This window comes from Myxocyprinus asiaticus, chromosome 11 (genome assembly GCF_019703515.2).
Source record: "Myxocyprinus asiaticus isolate MX2 ecotype Aquarium Trade chromosome 11, UBuf_Myxa_2, whole genome shotgun sequence".
NCBI lineage: Eukaryota > Metazoa > Chordata > Actinopteri > Cypriniformes > Catostomidae > Myxocyprinus > Myxocyprinus asiaticus.
Genome location: NC_059354.1, coordinates 36,012,406 through 36,026,732, shown reverse-complemented (window position 1 = coordinate 36,026,732; position 14,327 = coordinate 36,012,406). Strand labels below are relative to the sequence as shown.

Sequence of the window (14,327 nt, the reverse complement as noted above, 5' to 3'; positions counted from 1 at the left end):
TGTCCTTGTTAGAGTCAGTTGTCCTTTGTCTTTGAAGACTGTAGTGTACACCTTTGTATGAAATCTTCAGTTTTTTGGCAATTTCAAGCATTGTATAGCCTTCTTTCCTCAAAACAATGATTGAGTGATGAGTTTCTAGAGAAAGCAGTTTATTTATTTCTTTTGCCATTTTTGAGCTAATACTGACCTTAAGACATGCCAGTCTATTGCATAATGTAGCAACTCAAAAACAAAGACAATGTTAAGCTTAATTTAACAAACCAAATAGCTTTCAACTGTGTTTGATATAATGGCAAGTGATTTTCTAGTACCAAATTAGCAGTTTAGCATGCTCAAGGATAAGGTGTTTGAGTGATGGCTGCTGGAAATGGGGCCTGTCTAGATTTGATCAAAAATGACTTTTTTCAAATAGTTATGGTGCTGTTTCTTACATCAGTAATGTCCTGACTATACTTTGTGATCAGTTGAATGCCACTTTAGTGAAAGTACCAATTTCCTTCCGAAACAGCAAAATTTTTACATTATTCCAAACTTTTGGCCGCCAATGCATATATATATATATATATATATATATATATAAATAAATTGTATAACTCTGAAAAAGTATGTTGTTATTTTTTTTATTTAGTTTATTTAGCTGTGTTCTATGTTTATGTTGCTTTACACTTTTTAGTCTGAAACAACACATTTATTTTCACTGGTATTTGCCTTTTTGTTGCATTGTTACTTACAACCCATATATTAAAAATGACGGAACCTTCCTCACGTGTTTCTACACGGCGTGTTATCAATGTAACACACATTTTATGCTAACCGCGGGCTTCAGTCTACATTCAGAGGATCTGCCTTTAAGTATTCTTACAAACCCATTTCAGTCTATTACATTTGATAAGAATGTCCATTTTTTGTATTTGAGAAACTGCAATCACCATGAATCTTGACAGGCTACGTAAAAGAGTAAGACACTACATTGATCAGGTAAGAAGAAATAGTATAGTTAGCATAAACACTGTAGCTTTAATTCACACATCCAATGGTGTTACATTTATATCTGATTTTATAAAACTGATTATATCTGTAGTTAGGTTCTTTTAACATCATAGAACGGTAAATAGATAGTTAATAGACTGAATTGTAAACAACTGGGTTTTTATTTGAAGCTAGCCTGCTGACACTTGCCGAGGTATTAAAACTTTTGAAAACATGTCCTCATGTTGTTTTGAGCAACTTTATTCTCAGGGATGGTTTGCTCATGTAAGCTCTATGTGGCCTTGACTAACTATCTGTACTAAATGTACAAAATGTTGTCATCTTCAAATGCTGATTGCTTCATAAAATCAAATTTGACCGCCATCGTCGATTAAAAGCTATTCATTATATATAGTTTCCCCCTTTATTCTTCTTCTTCTTCTTCTTCTTCTTCTTCTTCTTCTTCTTCTTCTTATTATTATTATTATTATTATTATTATTATTATTATTATTATTATTATTATTGTTGTTGTTGTTGTATGATCTGTTTTACAGCAACAGTATCAAAGTGCTTTGTTCTGGGCTGACAAAGTAGCATCTTTGTCACATGGTATGCCTTTTCATTCTTCTACATATTTTCATTAAAACAATGATTATAATGTGTATAGCTTTTTAAAAGTGCACATTTAGTCCTAAGTGAATCTGCATAATTCTAATTTGACATTGGACTAATGCAGATTTAAATCATTCTCATGTCTTTTACAGAGGATCCTCAAGATATTTATTGGTTAGCTCAGTGCCTTTATTTGACAGCACAGTATCACAGAGCTTCTCATGCTCTCAGATCTCGCAAGCTTGACAAGGTAAGAACCACTGACTGGACCGGTTATCTCAGATGGTAGGAAAATCCTTAAAGTTGCACTAATTCAAGAATAAGCGAGTGAGAGAAATCACCTCAAAGTCGACATAATGATATTTAACAGTACATTAGAGGAGTGCATTCATGCAAAATTCAGGAATTCACATTTATTAATTATTTACTAATTAGTGAGTAGTTCATACCTTGCCAAAACCTAAATGCTGAATACGTTACTAGTGTGTAGTGTCAGTATGGCCCATTTTATGTTAAAGTGAGACATTGGTGAGGTAATGCATCTTATTAATCACTGAAGTGAAGGTTCTGTTTTTGTTTCTCAGTTGTATGGAGCCTGTCAGTATCTAGCTGCAAGATGCCATGTGAGTATTTACATGAAACTGTTTCCTAATACATCAACATATTCTCATTCAAAATCATGCGGCTTATGGCTAACTTACATGAAGATATTATCCATGATTATACAATTAAATTTTTTCTGAATTCTGCAGTATGCTGCCAAAGAATATCAACAAGCATTGGACATACTAGATATGGAGGAAGCAGCCAGTAAGAAGATATTGGACAAGAATGTAAAAGAGGAAAATGGCTCTAGGGAAACCGTAAAGGAATGGGAAATGTCTCCCGCTTCAGTGAGTCAGTTTTTTTTATTGTGCTTCTTTATTGGATATGTTCAAAATGGATTAAAACTTGCATGCCCCACATAAGCATCAAGGCTAAATGTAGGCACATACCATAACTGCAAAGACATGGGTCCAAAATCCAACCTTTGTAGAAATGTAAAGTGATGTCATGTATGCCTTTTTTTTTTCTCTGGAGGATTTCCATAATTGATTGTGTTTTTTTTTGCCTATTGATATTATTAATTATTGATATCATTATTGACATTTGGACTATATCTGGATAAATGAGCCCAAATGCTCTTAAGCATGAAACTGAGGACACTAGCCTGTGTGCATGCTCAGAAAAATGGTTGCTATTTTAACACCATGACGGGCTTTTGTTTTGATTCCCTGTGGTCTTTTTTTCTTAGATCAGTAGTTCCATCTGTCTCCTTCGAGGGAAGATCTATGATGCCATGGATAACAGACCCCTAGCCACGTCTAGCTACAAAGAGGCCTTGAAACTGGATGTCTACTGCTTTGAAGCCTTTGACCTTTTGACGTCCCATCACATGTTAATTGCTCAAGAAGGTGAGAGAAAATCTTCATGTGTACACTTGGTTTTAAAATCATTTAGTGTATGTTTTGGTAAGAAAAGTTGCTTTAACCTTTGTATTTACTGTATTGTTTAAAGATGCTATATGTAATATTTTTACTGTACTAAATCATAAATAGACCATAATATGTCATTAGAGAATTAGGAAATTAGGAAGTTGAAATACTTATCCGATAACAATGCTACAGCCAGTATATTCTACTTTGAAGTTTCCATTCCGGCTGGAATTTCTGTTTATGTTTTGGCCTGTGTGATCCTGCCTTCTGCCCACTCAACAATAGTATTTAGACACCGCCGGGTTGCCAGATTTGAACAAGTTTGAGGGCAAACAGCACTGCGTGCTGCAGCCATGGAAGCCAGCAAACAAACTGGATCAGAGATACCAGATTCCACACAACCTAAAAAGCCTCACCATCCATCTAAAAACCACCATGACCAGAGGCGTAGTAAAACAAGGATAAATACTGGAGATGCCTTTGGAAGATGGAGACAGTTTAAAGCCCAGAAATTCTTTCAAACGGATGATTTCAAATTAGCTGAGTTGACTAATTTGCGTGTCAACATTCTGGCAACCCGCATGAGCTTCGAGTCTGGAGAAATTTTGAATTTGGACTGCAGTACCCATTTCAAACGCTTGTTGTCAATCTTACATATAGCGTCTTTAATAGCTAATCAATTATGTTCTTAAATATTTAAAGCTGAAGAGTGTAATTTCCGCCCACTATCATCACCAAATGGAATTGCAAAAATAATCACTGTTTCCAGAAAACTCCTCCCATCTTCTATTGGTTGTGTAAACAGATAGTCCCTCCCCAAACGCACACCATTGGCTGAGCCAGTGTTAATGTGTCGGGCTGGATGGACTGCCCAAACAAACAGAGGAATGTTTTAATCGCTCCAGAGAACCACTTTGTTACACTTTTAGGTAAAACAACCAATATCTTGCTTACATATAGTTAGCATGGCATTTTAAGCTGGGATATGAGAACATTTTAACAAAAAAATTACACCCATCAGCTTTAAATTCGCTTTGGTTTTTAATTGTCTATAAAATTAATTTATGCTTTCAAATGAATAAAATGTCATCTTGTCATTCTAGAAAAAGATTTCTTGGATTCCCTGCCCTTAAGCCAACAATGTACAGAAGAGGAAGTGGAATTGCTACGTTTCCTTTTTGAGAACAAGTTAAAGAAGGTAAGGAAGTTTAAAAAGGGCCTCCTCATGGGGGCCTGGGTAGCTCAGCAAGTAAAGACGCTGACTACCACCCCTGGACTCGTGAGTTCGAATCCAGGGCGTGCTGAGTTACTCCAGCCAGGTCTCCTAAGCAACCAAATTGGCCCGGTTGCTAGGGAGGGTAGAGTCACATGGGGTAACCTCCTCGTGGTCGCCATAATGTGGTTTGCTCTCGGTGGGGCGCGTAGTGAGTTGTGCGTGGATGCCGCGGAGAATAGCATGAAGGCTCCACACGCACTATGTCTCCGCTGTAATGTGTTCAACAAGCCACATGATAAGATGTGCGGATTGATGGTCTCAGACGCGGAGGCAACTGAGATTCGTCCTCCGCCACCACGAGGACTTTCCAAATTGGGGAAAAAAGGGGAGGAAAAAAAAAAGGGGCCTCTACATTTAAACTCTTATATGCTCAAATAGGTAAAAGATAAAAGATTTACATATAAAATAGCTTTGATTTGCATCATCCGTTTTAACATTCACATCATCACATGAATAAGATGCTGTTCCGTATTTGTCCTGATTTTTTTTTTTCTTCAGTTAAAAAAAGAACACTTATGAATTACTATGACAATTTCAAGTACCTCTTTATTCAGTGAATGGTTTTGGATTGCTCACTGAATAGCTAATCATCGACACTCCTTTTCCAGTACAACAAACCTAGCGAGATGGTCGTCCCAGAAATGGTCAACAGTCTCCAGGACAACTTGGATGTTGTCGTCTCTCTCGCAGAGCGTCATTATTACAACTGTGACTTTAAAATGTGCTATTCTCTGACGTCTGTGTAAGTACATGTTGTGTACAAGACAATTTTCAAATGTTCCTTTTGATGGAAGTTTGAAATCATCATGTATGTCTTTTAATCTAGGGTTATGGTGAAAGACCCATTTCATGCCAACTGTTTACCAGTGCACATAGGAACCCTTGTTGAGCTGAGCAAAGCAAATGGTATGAGACAAAATATCAAATATATATTTAAATTAAGGCTGTCGATTCAATGTGTTAATTCAGTGCAATTAACCATCTAAAAAATAACTCATAAAAAAAAAATGCAGTTTAATTCATTCACACTGACTGTGTGCACATTCTGCAACAAAGAATTTTCCTACCTACGGAGCAATTCAAGGAGACTTGTGTCTCTGCAGAACAAAAATAGGTGTTTTACAATTAGTGGGCATTTCCAAACCGGGATGGAAACGCCCACTAATTACTACACTGAGATTCCCTAATTTCATTGGATAGTTCAGAAATGCCTATCCCGATTTGAAAACACCCACAGATTGAGAAACGCCTATTGCTGTTCAGCAGAGACTTATGCTTCAATTTAAGCTTCAAGTACCACCTTCATGTTTTTGCAACTCAGTCAACAGGGGGCAGTTATTGCAGCTCGAGCTGTTTAGGCAACAAACTGACAGCTGGATGGAGCAGATTGCAGAGGTCTTGGGACACATTTTTTAAAGTTTCCAACTACATTTCACTTGACACATGATACAAAAAACAGTGTTTAGGAGCAAGATGCTAAAAAAACAGTGAAATGTGACTTAACCACGTCTAAAGTATGTGTACATAGACCAGCAAAAATAGCGCGCACAGAATGCAAGAACGCATCCTGTGAGAACAGCCGAAGTACTAGGGATGGGCGGATCGATCCTAAATTATCGATACTTCCGATATTGATGTTGTATCAAAAATATCGATCCTCACACAAAAATATCGATTCAAAAAATAAATTAAACTAGGGATATTATTATTTGGTTAACATGAACAATAATCATAAGCTTCAAAGTGAAATAAAAAGGATTAGCCTATATTAGCAAATACTTGTGCAGGATGGGAACTATTTCTTCTTCCTCTCATCTTAATGTGCATGCTGAAAGACGCAAGCACTTAAATTTCTTATGAGCTTGTGTGTTATTGTTGTTAAGTAATTAAAAAAAAAATAAAGTTTACCATGGTTTTACTAAAGTAATATTGTATCAGTAACCATGGTTAATTGTGTGGTAACTATGGCTTAACTAAATACCATAGTTAAACTATAGTTACTGTAGTGAAACCATGCCTAATTTTTGTAAGGGTAAACAAAACAGAAGTCTAATCATTTTCTGTTTAGGCTCACAAATGTAATAATAATAATAATAATAATAATGACTTGAATTATGACTAAAATTATATTTTAAATGACACATTTTATCCCAAGAAATTGCAAAAAAAAAAAAAAAAAAAAAAAATTAGAATTATCTGTATTGGTATCGACGATTTTGGACTTTAAGTTATTGGTATCGGATCGAAAAGAAAATAGTGGTATCGCCCATCCCTACGAAATTAAGACTCGGACAGACTGGCGTGCTCAATTGACCCTTTGCTAAGCCCCGCCTTAAAAGCGTTTCTGACCAATCCTGTCTTAGCAACTGTTGCCCCGCCGCCAATACTCTGACAAGCGTTTGCCTTTTTACAACGAGAGCCTACAGGAGTAATGTGTGTTTGAGTAGTTTTAAGCCGGATTTTATCGAAAGAATCCAAAAAAAAAAAAAAATAAATAAATAAAAAACGTTGTTGCGAGGTTCCTAGAGAGGATACACGCAGAGCTTTTTCATTATTTAAAAAAAAAAAAAAAAAAATCTTTAAATATTGAGAAGAGCATGCTATCCTCATTCCTAAATGAGCATGTATAACGTCAGCGAGGACACCTGCATTTTCTCAAAGGTAAATTAAAGCCAACAACATAACATTAATTCATTAACGTATTGATGCAGGTCTTAGTAATGGTGATAGTAAATAAAGAGTTCACAGCATCAAAATGAGTGTGTTATAACAATATAAGCAGTTATTTTCACTTACACTGATGTAATGAGGTTTGTAATCGCTAGCAAGTGACGCTTTTCTCTTTTTATGTGACTGTGATGATTGCTTCAGTTCTGATTCACAGTCTGCACAGTGTTCAATCAAATTACTGTGTAATTTCACAGTTTCTTTTACAAAAAAAGTCAGATAAATATGCTTTAAAATGTCACTCTTCATTCCAGCCCACGTAATAATATTATCCATTCCGTTTTTGAAAATATTTTCCCAAAAACTGCGTCGTTCACGGCAATCTCCCATTCAGAACTCCCCATTGGACTGAAGAGCTTGCAACCGGAACCAAGGGGGGCGGAGCTTAGCGAAGGGCCAATTGTAAAATGAATGGCTGTGGACTGTTGGCCAGTGAAAAGCTTGTTCAGTTATATGGAAATAAAATAATAAATTGACTTCTAAAGCATTTTTTGGTATTGTCTAATCAATGCTTTACTCGTCTGCCACAATAATGATTTGTCTTTGAATTATCTAAATTATTATATTTATAATAACTGTAGTTATTATTTACTGGAGTCATTTTTATTTAGGGGCCTTTTTGTTTGTTGCAGATATTGATATGTAATTATTTGCAATTAATTAGATTAAGCACCTTGTCATGTAATTAATTTGATTAAAAATATCAATTCATTGACAGCTCTGAGAATTTTTTTTTTTTTTTTTAATTATCATAACCTTTATCTCCGTGTCTCTTTAGAGTTGTTTTACCTATCTCATAAACTGGTGGATTTGTATCCAAGCAATCCAGTAAGTGGAAACGCCTGTTCACTTTGAAATTTCATTAGAAATTTAATTAAGCATCAGTAATTTCATTCTTGTTTCTTTGTAAATCTATCCTCGCCAAGGTTTCATGGTTTGCTGTTGGATGTTACTACCTCATGGTTGGGCATAAAAATGAACACGCAAGGCGGTATCTCAGGTACGACTGTATTCAGTTGCTCTGTTGACTTACTGACTATTTAAACAAATTTCATACACATACATTGTTTATACACAGGAATGCACAAATCACTTCTAACTTATGTCTTCGCAAGTAACACAACTTGAGTTAGCTTTAAATGTTAGTACATTTTGACTTTTAACCCTCGTGCAAATGTTGTGAAAATTTTATTGCAGATATATTTTAGTTGCAGATCTTGTGACATCATTTCCAGAAAACACTTTTTGACTCTGGTTAATCTAGTGCACATATTTACTGGTTAACATCTTCAAAATATCTCTTTAAGTAAAGCCACAACACTGGAGCGCACATACGGACCAGCATGGATAGCATATGGACACTCGTTTGCTGTGGAGAGTGAGCACGATCAGGCAATGGCTGCATACTTCACTGCTGCCCAGCTCATGAAAGGGTTTGTAGACCTGCTGTGCTTGTGACAATCAACTTTGCTGTGGCAATATTTAATTAGGACAAGCAAATTTGTTTGCCTCATGTAGGACTTAACTGTGTGTTTTTAAATAATAAAATATATATGTAATATTTGGAATGACAAAAAACCTCTCTGGCAACCTGTTTGTGCAGGTGTCACCTGCCCATGCTGTACATTGGTCTGGAGTATGGACTCACTAACAACCCCAAGCTGGCAGAACGGTTCTTCAGCCAAGCCCTAAGCATTGCCCCTGAGGACCCATTTGTCATTCATGAGGTAGCTGTGGTTGCCTTCCAAAATGGAGAGTAAGTGATTGTTAATTCTAGAAACAAAAACAAAAAAATCCATCCAGACTATATTTGTCAGTGATTTGTGGTTTTGCACAGGTTTGCTTATGAGCACTTTGCTTTGTTGCAGTTATAAAACAGCTGAGAAGTTGTTTCTAGATGCTATGGAGAAGATCAAAGCCATAGGAAATGAAGTAAGCATCCAGTTGTTTATATAATATTGTTTTACCATCTGTTTTTGAGTAACTTGTTCCTTTTAAGGAAGGCCAATTTAATGAAGGCATAGTTAACACAAAAATGAAAATGCTGTCATCATCTCATCCTCTTGTCACTCAAAATGTGTACAATGTCATTTTTTTTTTACATGAACCACAAAAGGAGTTAGCTTGCAGAATGTCTAGGCTTCTTCTTTCCATAAAATGAAAGTAGATGGCGACTGAAACAGTTAAGCTCCAAAAAGGAAAAAAGTATCATAAAAGTAGTCCATTCAAAAGCTTTGTGATAGAGTGTGAGTAACAGTACTGTAGTAGATGATTGACAGAATCCTAATTTTTGGGTGAATTAATTATCACTTTCAGGTACTTGCATTACATGCCTAGACACTGCAAAATGCCTAAGATGCTAAATGAAATCTCTCTTTCCAGGTGACCGTAGACAAATGGGAGCCGCTCTTAAACAATTTGGGTCATGTGTGTCGGAAACTGAGGTAAGTTGAAAGGAATCTGATTTCATAGAAGTGCCTAAAAGTATTAAATCTAGTAAAAGTTTAGATTTTCTTTGTGAATTTTGTTGTTACTTTTTTCACAATCTACATAATCTACGCTACATACTGCCATTTATATCAGCTGAAGGAACTCATTATAGTCCCATTAAACTGATAGTTCACCCAAACATGAAAATTACCTTATCATTTACTCACCCTCATCCCATTCCAGATGTGTATGACTTTCTTTCTTCAGCAGCACACAAAGATTTGTAGAAAAATATCTCAGCTTAGTAGGTCCATACAATGCAGGTGAATGGTGATCAGACCTTTTGTAGCTTCAAAAGTCACTTAAAGGAAACAGAAGTAATCCATATGACTCCAGTGTTTAAATCAGTATCTTCAGAAGCAATATAATAGGTTTGGGTGAGAAACAGAACAATATTTAAGTCCTTTTTTACTCTAAATCTCCACTTTAACTTTCAGATGTGAACTATCCCTTTAAAATAGGCAGGATTTGGGTAATAGTGTTGCGCCAACATGGAGCTGATAAAGTGTCCCTCTTATTATCTGGAGTGGTATTTTAATGAAGAGCATAAATTGGGAAGAAAGGCATGATTGCATTGCACCCCCCTCTGTTGTGCGTCCTTTTCTCTGCTTTAAGAGTGCTTGTTTTGTTTAAGTACTTGATGAATTATGCATTTCCCCCCACTGGATATTAAAGGGCTTGTAATTGATGATCATTGCACTCATGTTTTCTTTAGTTCAGTGCATTTTTTTTTTTTTTTTTTATACACAGAGTGAGAGATTTCAATTTTTCTTTGTCAAGAAAAAATACTATTTTAGTTTTAGTTTATCATCCAATGTTTATAACTTGATAGGGTTGGTTCTGTTGTATAAAATGTCAAGCTCTTCCCAAAAACATGAATGGACTAAATCATATTTTAATTACTGTGTCTTCAAATTAATTTTCAAATTCCTTTGTAGCTAGCTTGTCTACATGTTTATCGGTCAGGTAGAAAAAATTCAGGTCAGTGATTGCCTTCATCTTGTTTACGTAGGAAATACGAACAGGCTCTCGAATACCACAGGCAAGCTTTGGTTCTCATCCCACAGAATGCGTCTACTTACTCAGCCATCGGTTACGTGCACAGCCTCATTGGAGACTTTGAGAGCGCCATTGACTACTTTCACACTGTGAGAATTTATAACCATCGTAATTCTGTGTTGTTGGTCTGTTTGAGAACCAGTCATTTTTTTTTATTATTATTTTGTTTTTTACTAATGAACAAATTCCAGCCTCAAACGTATAAACTCCTCCTTTAGGCGCTTGGTCTTAAAAGGGATGACACTTTTTCTGTAACCATGCTGGGTCACTGTATTGAGATGTATATCAGCGATTCGGACGCTTTCATTGGTAAGATGACAATCCATATTCTGAAGATGAAGCATCCAATTCATAAATTGCAGATCCTTGGTATTCTCGCAACTATTAAGCTATTTTGTTTTACAGGAACTGACATGAAAGACAAAGTAAGAAAGACCCTCAGCACACCGGCACTGATGAAGATGCTCAACGCTTCTGCAGATGGCAATGAGAGCAGAACACAACCTGCAGAGGAGGTAAATGTTTGCCTGGAGACTCCATCTTTTAATGCCGACAAACAAACCGATGCCTTTCAGCGCTTCCTCTTAGAATGCGACATGCATGAGAACGACATGATGCTGGAGACATCCATGTCTGATACCAGCACGTGATTGTGACCTGTAAATAAGTCAGAGGAACTTTTGATGATGGAATGTGACCTTAAAGACAACACGACACACCCCTCCCTCTGCCTTCCCCGCTGTGTCCTCTGTGTTGGACCCCTGTGGATTTTTTTACTATAAATAAATGTAAAGAAGTGAATGCAAAAGGGTTTGAAAAGAATGATTTAATTAATAAACCCTGCATCCATATTTTTACACAGAATTGTGTTTTCTCCTTGGTGCTCTATTAAAGTGTCTGTTTTGTGAATGAGACAGCACAGAATGTGGTTTTTAGGTTGCCAATCGAAGCAAAGCATCTGCTGCCACTGGCACTGCTTAGCTTATGAAACCTGACAGTTAGTAAACCAATGGAAATACTTGCAACTTTTTATCAGTCATCTCAGGTATTACTAGAATCAAAACTAAATGCTTAAAGCTAAAGTTGGCAGGACAAAAAATCTGTGTGTCTCATACACAGATTTTGTGTCAGCCCAGATTTGTCATTCTCTTGTTGATAATGTTGTTTTTTTATGTTTTATATATATATAAATATATATATATATATATCATTTTAATTTTTTTAAATCTTACCAGATCAGAAGTACAAATTTAGGAAGCAGAGTTTTCAAATAAGTTGAATGCACAATTTAATGTTACATTGTTATACTATAAATGTAATATTTTTACTTTAGAACAATGTTTATAGGATTAATGCAAGTTGTAAAATGTTACTGATTTATTTTCAGTGTCCTTTTCACTGTGGGGGCATGAGACACCGCCCCCCTAATTGTGCATCCAAAAACGTCATGGGGTCTTAACAGATCCGTGCCTGAAGTAGAGCCGAAGTGTCTTTATTTGGTGTCATTGAAATGCGCACACCGTGCCACCCTGGATATTCCTCAGATTGAAGCTGGTTTGTGAGCAGCATCAGTGTCAGTCATGGGCTGCACACCTTCCAAATCCAACATTTCTTGCTTCCACGTGTGCGTGAGTCGAGATCTAGACACCTGTTCCACATTCGTGCCCAGTTTAAAAAGTTCTGTTTCCACCCCGGAGAGACACTCACTTCAGCTTTGCGTTGAGACGAGTAGCGGCAAGCAAACTTTTATCAGCGGTAAGAAATTACTTTGCTGTTACGTACTAGAATATAAGAAAATATGGGCAGTGATGCCCGCAGGAACTGATGTGTATGGATGCATATATATATAAACTACCAGTCAAAGGCTTGGACAGCAATTTTTTTCACGATCTTAAAACCTATTTTTCCCTAACAAAACAAAAAAAATGTTAATGGATGTGTTGGAATGGACAGAAAAGCAGCGAACAAATGGCCAGCACAGGCATAGATTTAGGGAGGGATGGTAGGGACACGTCCCAACCAACTTTAAGAAAATCGGAAGTGTCCTGACCAACATTTGGGCAATTTTACCTCATAGAAAATACTTAAACTTTATACTAAGTTTTGATTTTCATTTTAATGACTATTAAAGTTTCTTAGTATCATTGTTCATGTAGAAATTGTTCCTACAGTATATTACCAGACTAACATTCTCACATTTTTTATTACCAACATTTTGAATATTTTCCTTCTTGCAAAATGTCCCTACCAACTTTCAAACCAAATCTACGCCCTTGGACCAGCAAACATGATCTCCTTCATGGTGATTATTCCGAAACCTGTCAAGAAAATGTTCGGGTCCTGTTTAACCCCAAATTAATAATTATAAAGTGTTCAATTATATTTCGTTTAAAGACAATGAAGCCTACATTTAGCACCATCAATAATTTTTTGCATTGTAACATTAAATGCTGTACTGCACTAATGTCAGTAATTTATGAAAAAAATAGATCAATGATATTGAAAAATAATGAAACTGTGAATGAAAAATAAAGCCTAAAAATAATCATTATGGAACATTCTGTATCATTTTATTTTTAGGTTGTCCCACAAGAACCTCCCTGCAAAGTTCTGGGATGGTTAGTTTATGTGGTTATAAAAATATAATAAAACCTAAAAATAATAATTAGCGAATGTTCTGTATTATTTTAAGGTTTTCACAAAACATCCCTGCAACGTTCTGAAAACATTACATTATGGTTATAAAAATAAAACCTAAAAATAAGAATAATCATTAGAATAATTAAGTTTTTTTTAGACTGTCCCAAGGCTCCCTGCAACGTTCTGGGAAGGATTGTTAATGGTAAAAAAAAGAAATTGCATAAGAGTAGGATCTCTATAAGTCATTATTAGCTTGTGACACAAAAAACTCCATGCAACGTTCTGGGAACGTTATTTTAAAAAGAATCAAACGGGAACGAAACGCTAATGTTGGAGAAACGTTCTGTGTTTGCTGGAATGATGAATAAATGTTTTACTGGTGTCTTTTTTTTTTTTTTAGCGTTGTGATAACGAGAATGGGGAAGGTAAAAAGGGTTTTACTATCATGGAAATAATATCACTATAAAAAATTAAATAAATAAAAATTATGGCCTTAAAAAGCGTATAGGCTTCATTTAAAAATATTTTGGAGTAAAATAGGGCCAGCAGGACAGGTTTCGTGAAAATCACACAAGCCAGGCATCAGTTGGTTCAGAGTGTGCAGCAGAGCTGTAAAAGTAAACATATGGTGGCTACTTTAAAAAAGCTAAAATATTGAGGGATGGATGGATTGATTGATCGATCGATTTTTTTAAACATGTTCTCATATTCTCGCTTCTTGCAGTTCCTAGTCGTGACCGTTACGGCGCTGCATGAGTCAGCCCAGCAGCCCGGACGTTTGGAGCACAGTCAGCACCGACCTGCACTGACAGCGACTCGGAGGACGACAGCGCGGCACCCGGCTGTGCACGATGAAAGGGTTATTGATTCTGCCCCCTCTACCTTATTTCTAATGAAGACAAGTTTTTGTATAGAGATATGAAGGGGGCACAGTAAACTAGGGAATGATGAACAAAATGTAAATGACCAAATAACCAGGCTATTAAATATTGCCCACCCAATGAGCGATCTTCCATTAATGAAATGAATATTGTAGCAGTGCTCTCGTCGCATAAACAAAACAAAACGGCGGGCAAGG

At 36.2% G+C, this 14,327-nt stretch overlaps 1 protein-coding gene across 4 annotated transcripts; it reads left to right on the top strand.

Moving 5' to 3' along the window:
• Positions 1–804: 804 nt before the first annotated feature.
• LOC127447949 (cell division cycle protein 16 homolog) lies at positions 805–14,171 on the top strand. Of its 4 annotated transcripts, XR_007898441.1 has the most exons (20): positions 805–978; positions 1,525–1,579; positions 1,735–1,832; positions 2,167–2,205; positions 2,335–2,475; positions 2,877–3,036; positions 4,161–4,255; positions 4,942–5,075; positions 5,160–5,239; positions 7,839–7,888; positions 7,987–8,060; positions 8,368–8,493; positions 8,664–8,816; positions 8,929–8,992; positions 9,443–9,504; positions 10,563–10,698; positions 10,828–10,918; positions 11,015–11,124; positions 11,997–12,364; positions 13,974–14,085. XR_007898441.1 is itself a non-coding variant. In XM_051710200.1 (19 exons), the coding sequence occupies exons 1-19, from the start codon at positions 931–933 to the stop codon at positions 14,169–14,171; spliced, it is 1,914 nt and encodes a 637-aa protein (XP_051566160.1). In that variant the 5' UTR covers positions 805–930. The 4 variants fall into 4 exon arrangements, 3 of the variants coding, with proteins under 3 accessions (XP_051566160.1, XP_051566162.1, XP_051566161.1); XM_051710200.1 differs by lacking the exon at positions 11,997–12,364 and having other exon boundaries at positions 13,974–14,171; XM_051710202.1 differs by lacking the exon at positions 13,974–14,085 and having other exon boundaries at positions 11,997–13,955.
• Positions 14,172–14,327: the final 156 nt, after the last annotated feature.

Bases quoted from the DNA above. Each gene is read 5' to 3' on its own strand.
- LOC127447949 (XM_051710200.1), top strand. From the start codon at position 931: ATGAATCTTGACAGGCTACGTAAAAGAGTAAGACACTACATTGATCAG. The intron at 3,037-4,160 runs GTGAGAGAAAAT...TTGTCATTCTAG, and splicing joins CATGTTAATTGCTCAAGAAG to AAAAAGATTTCTTGGATTCC. The intron at 7,889-7,986 runs GTAAGTGGAAAC...ATCCTCGCCAAG, and splicing joins ATTTGTATCCAAGCAATCCA to GTTTCATGGTTTGCTGTTGG.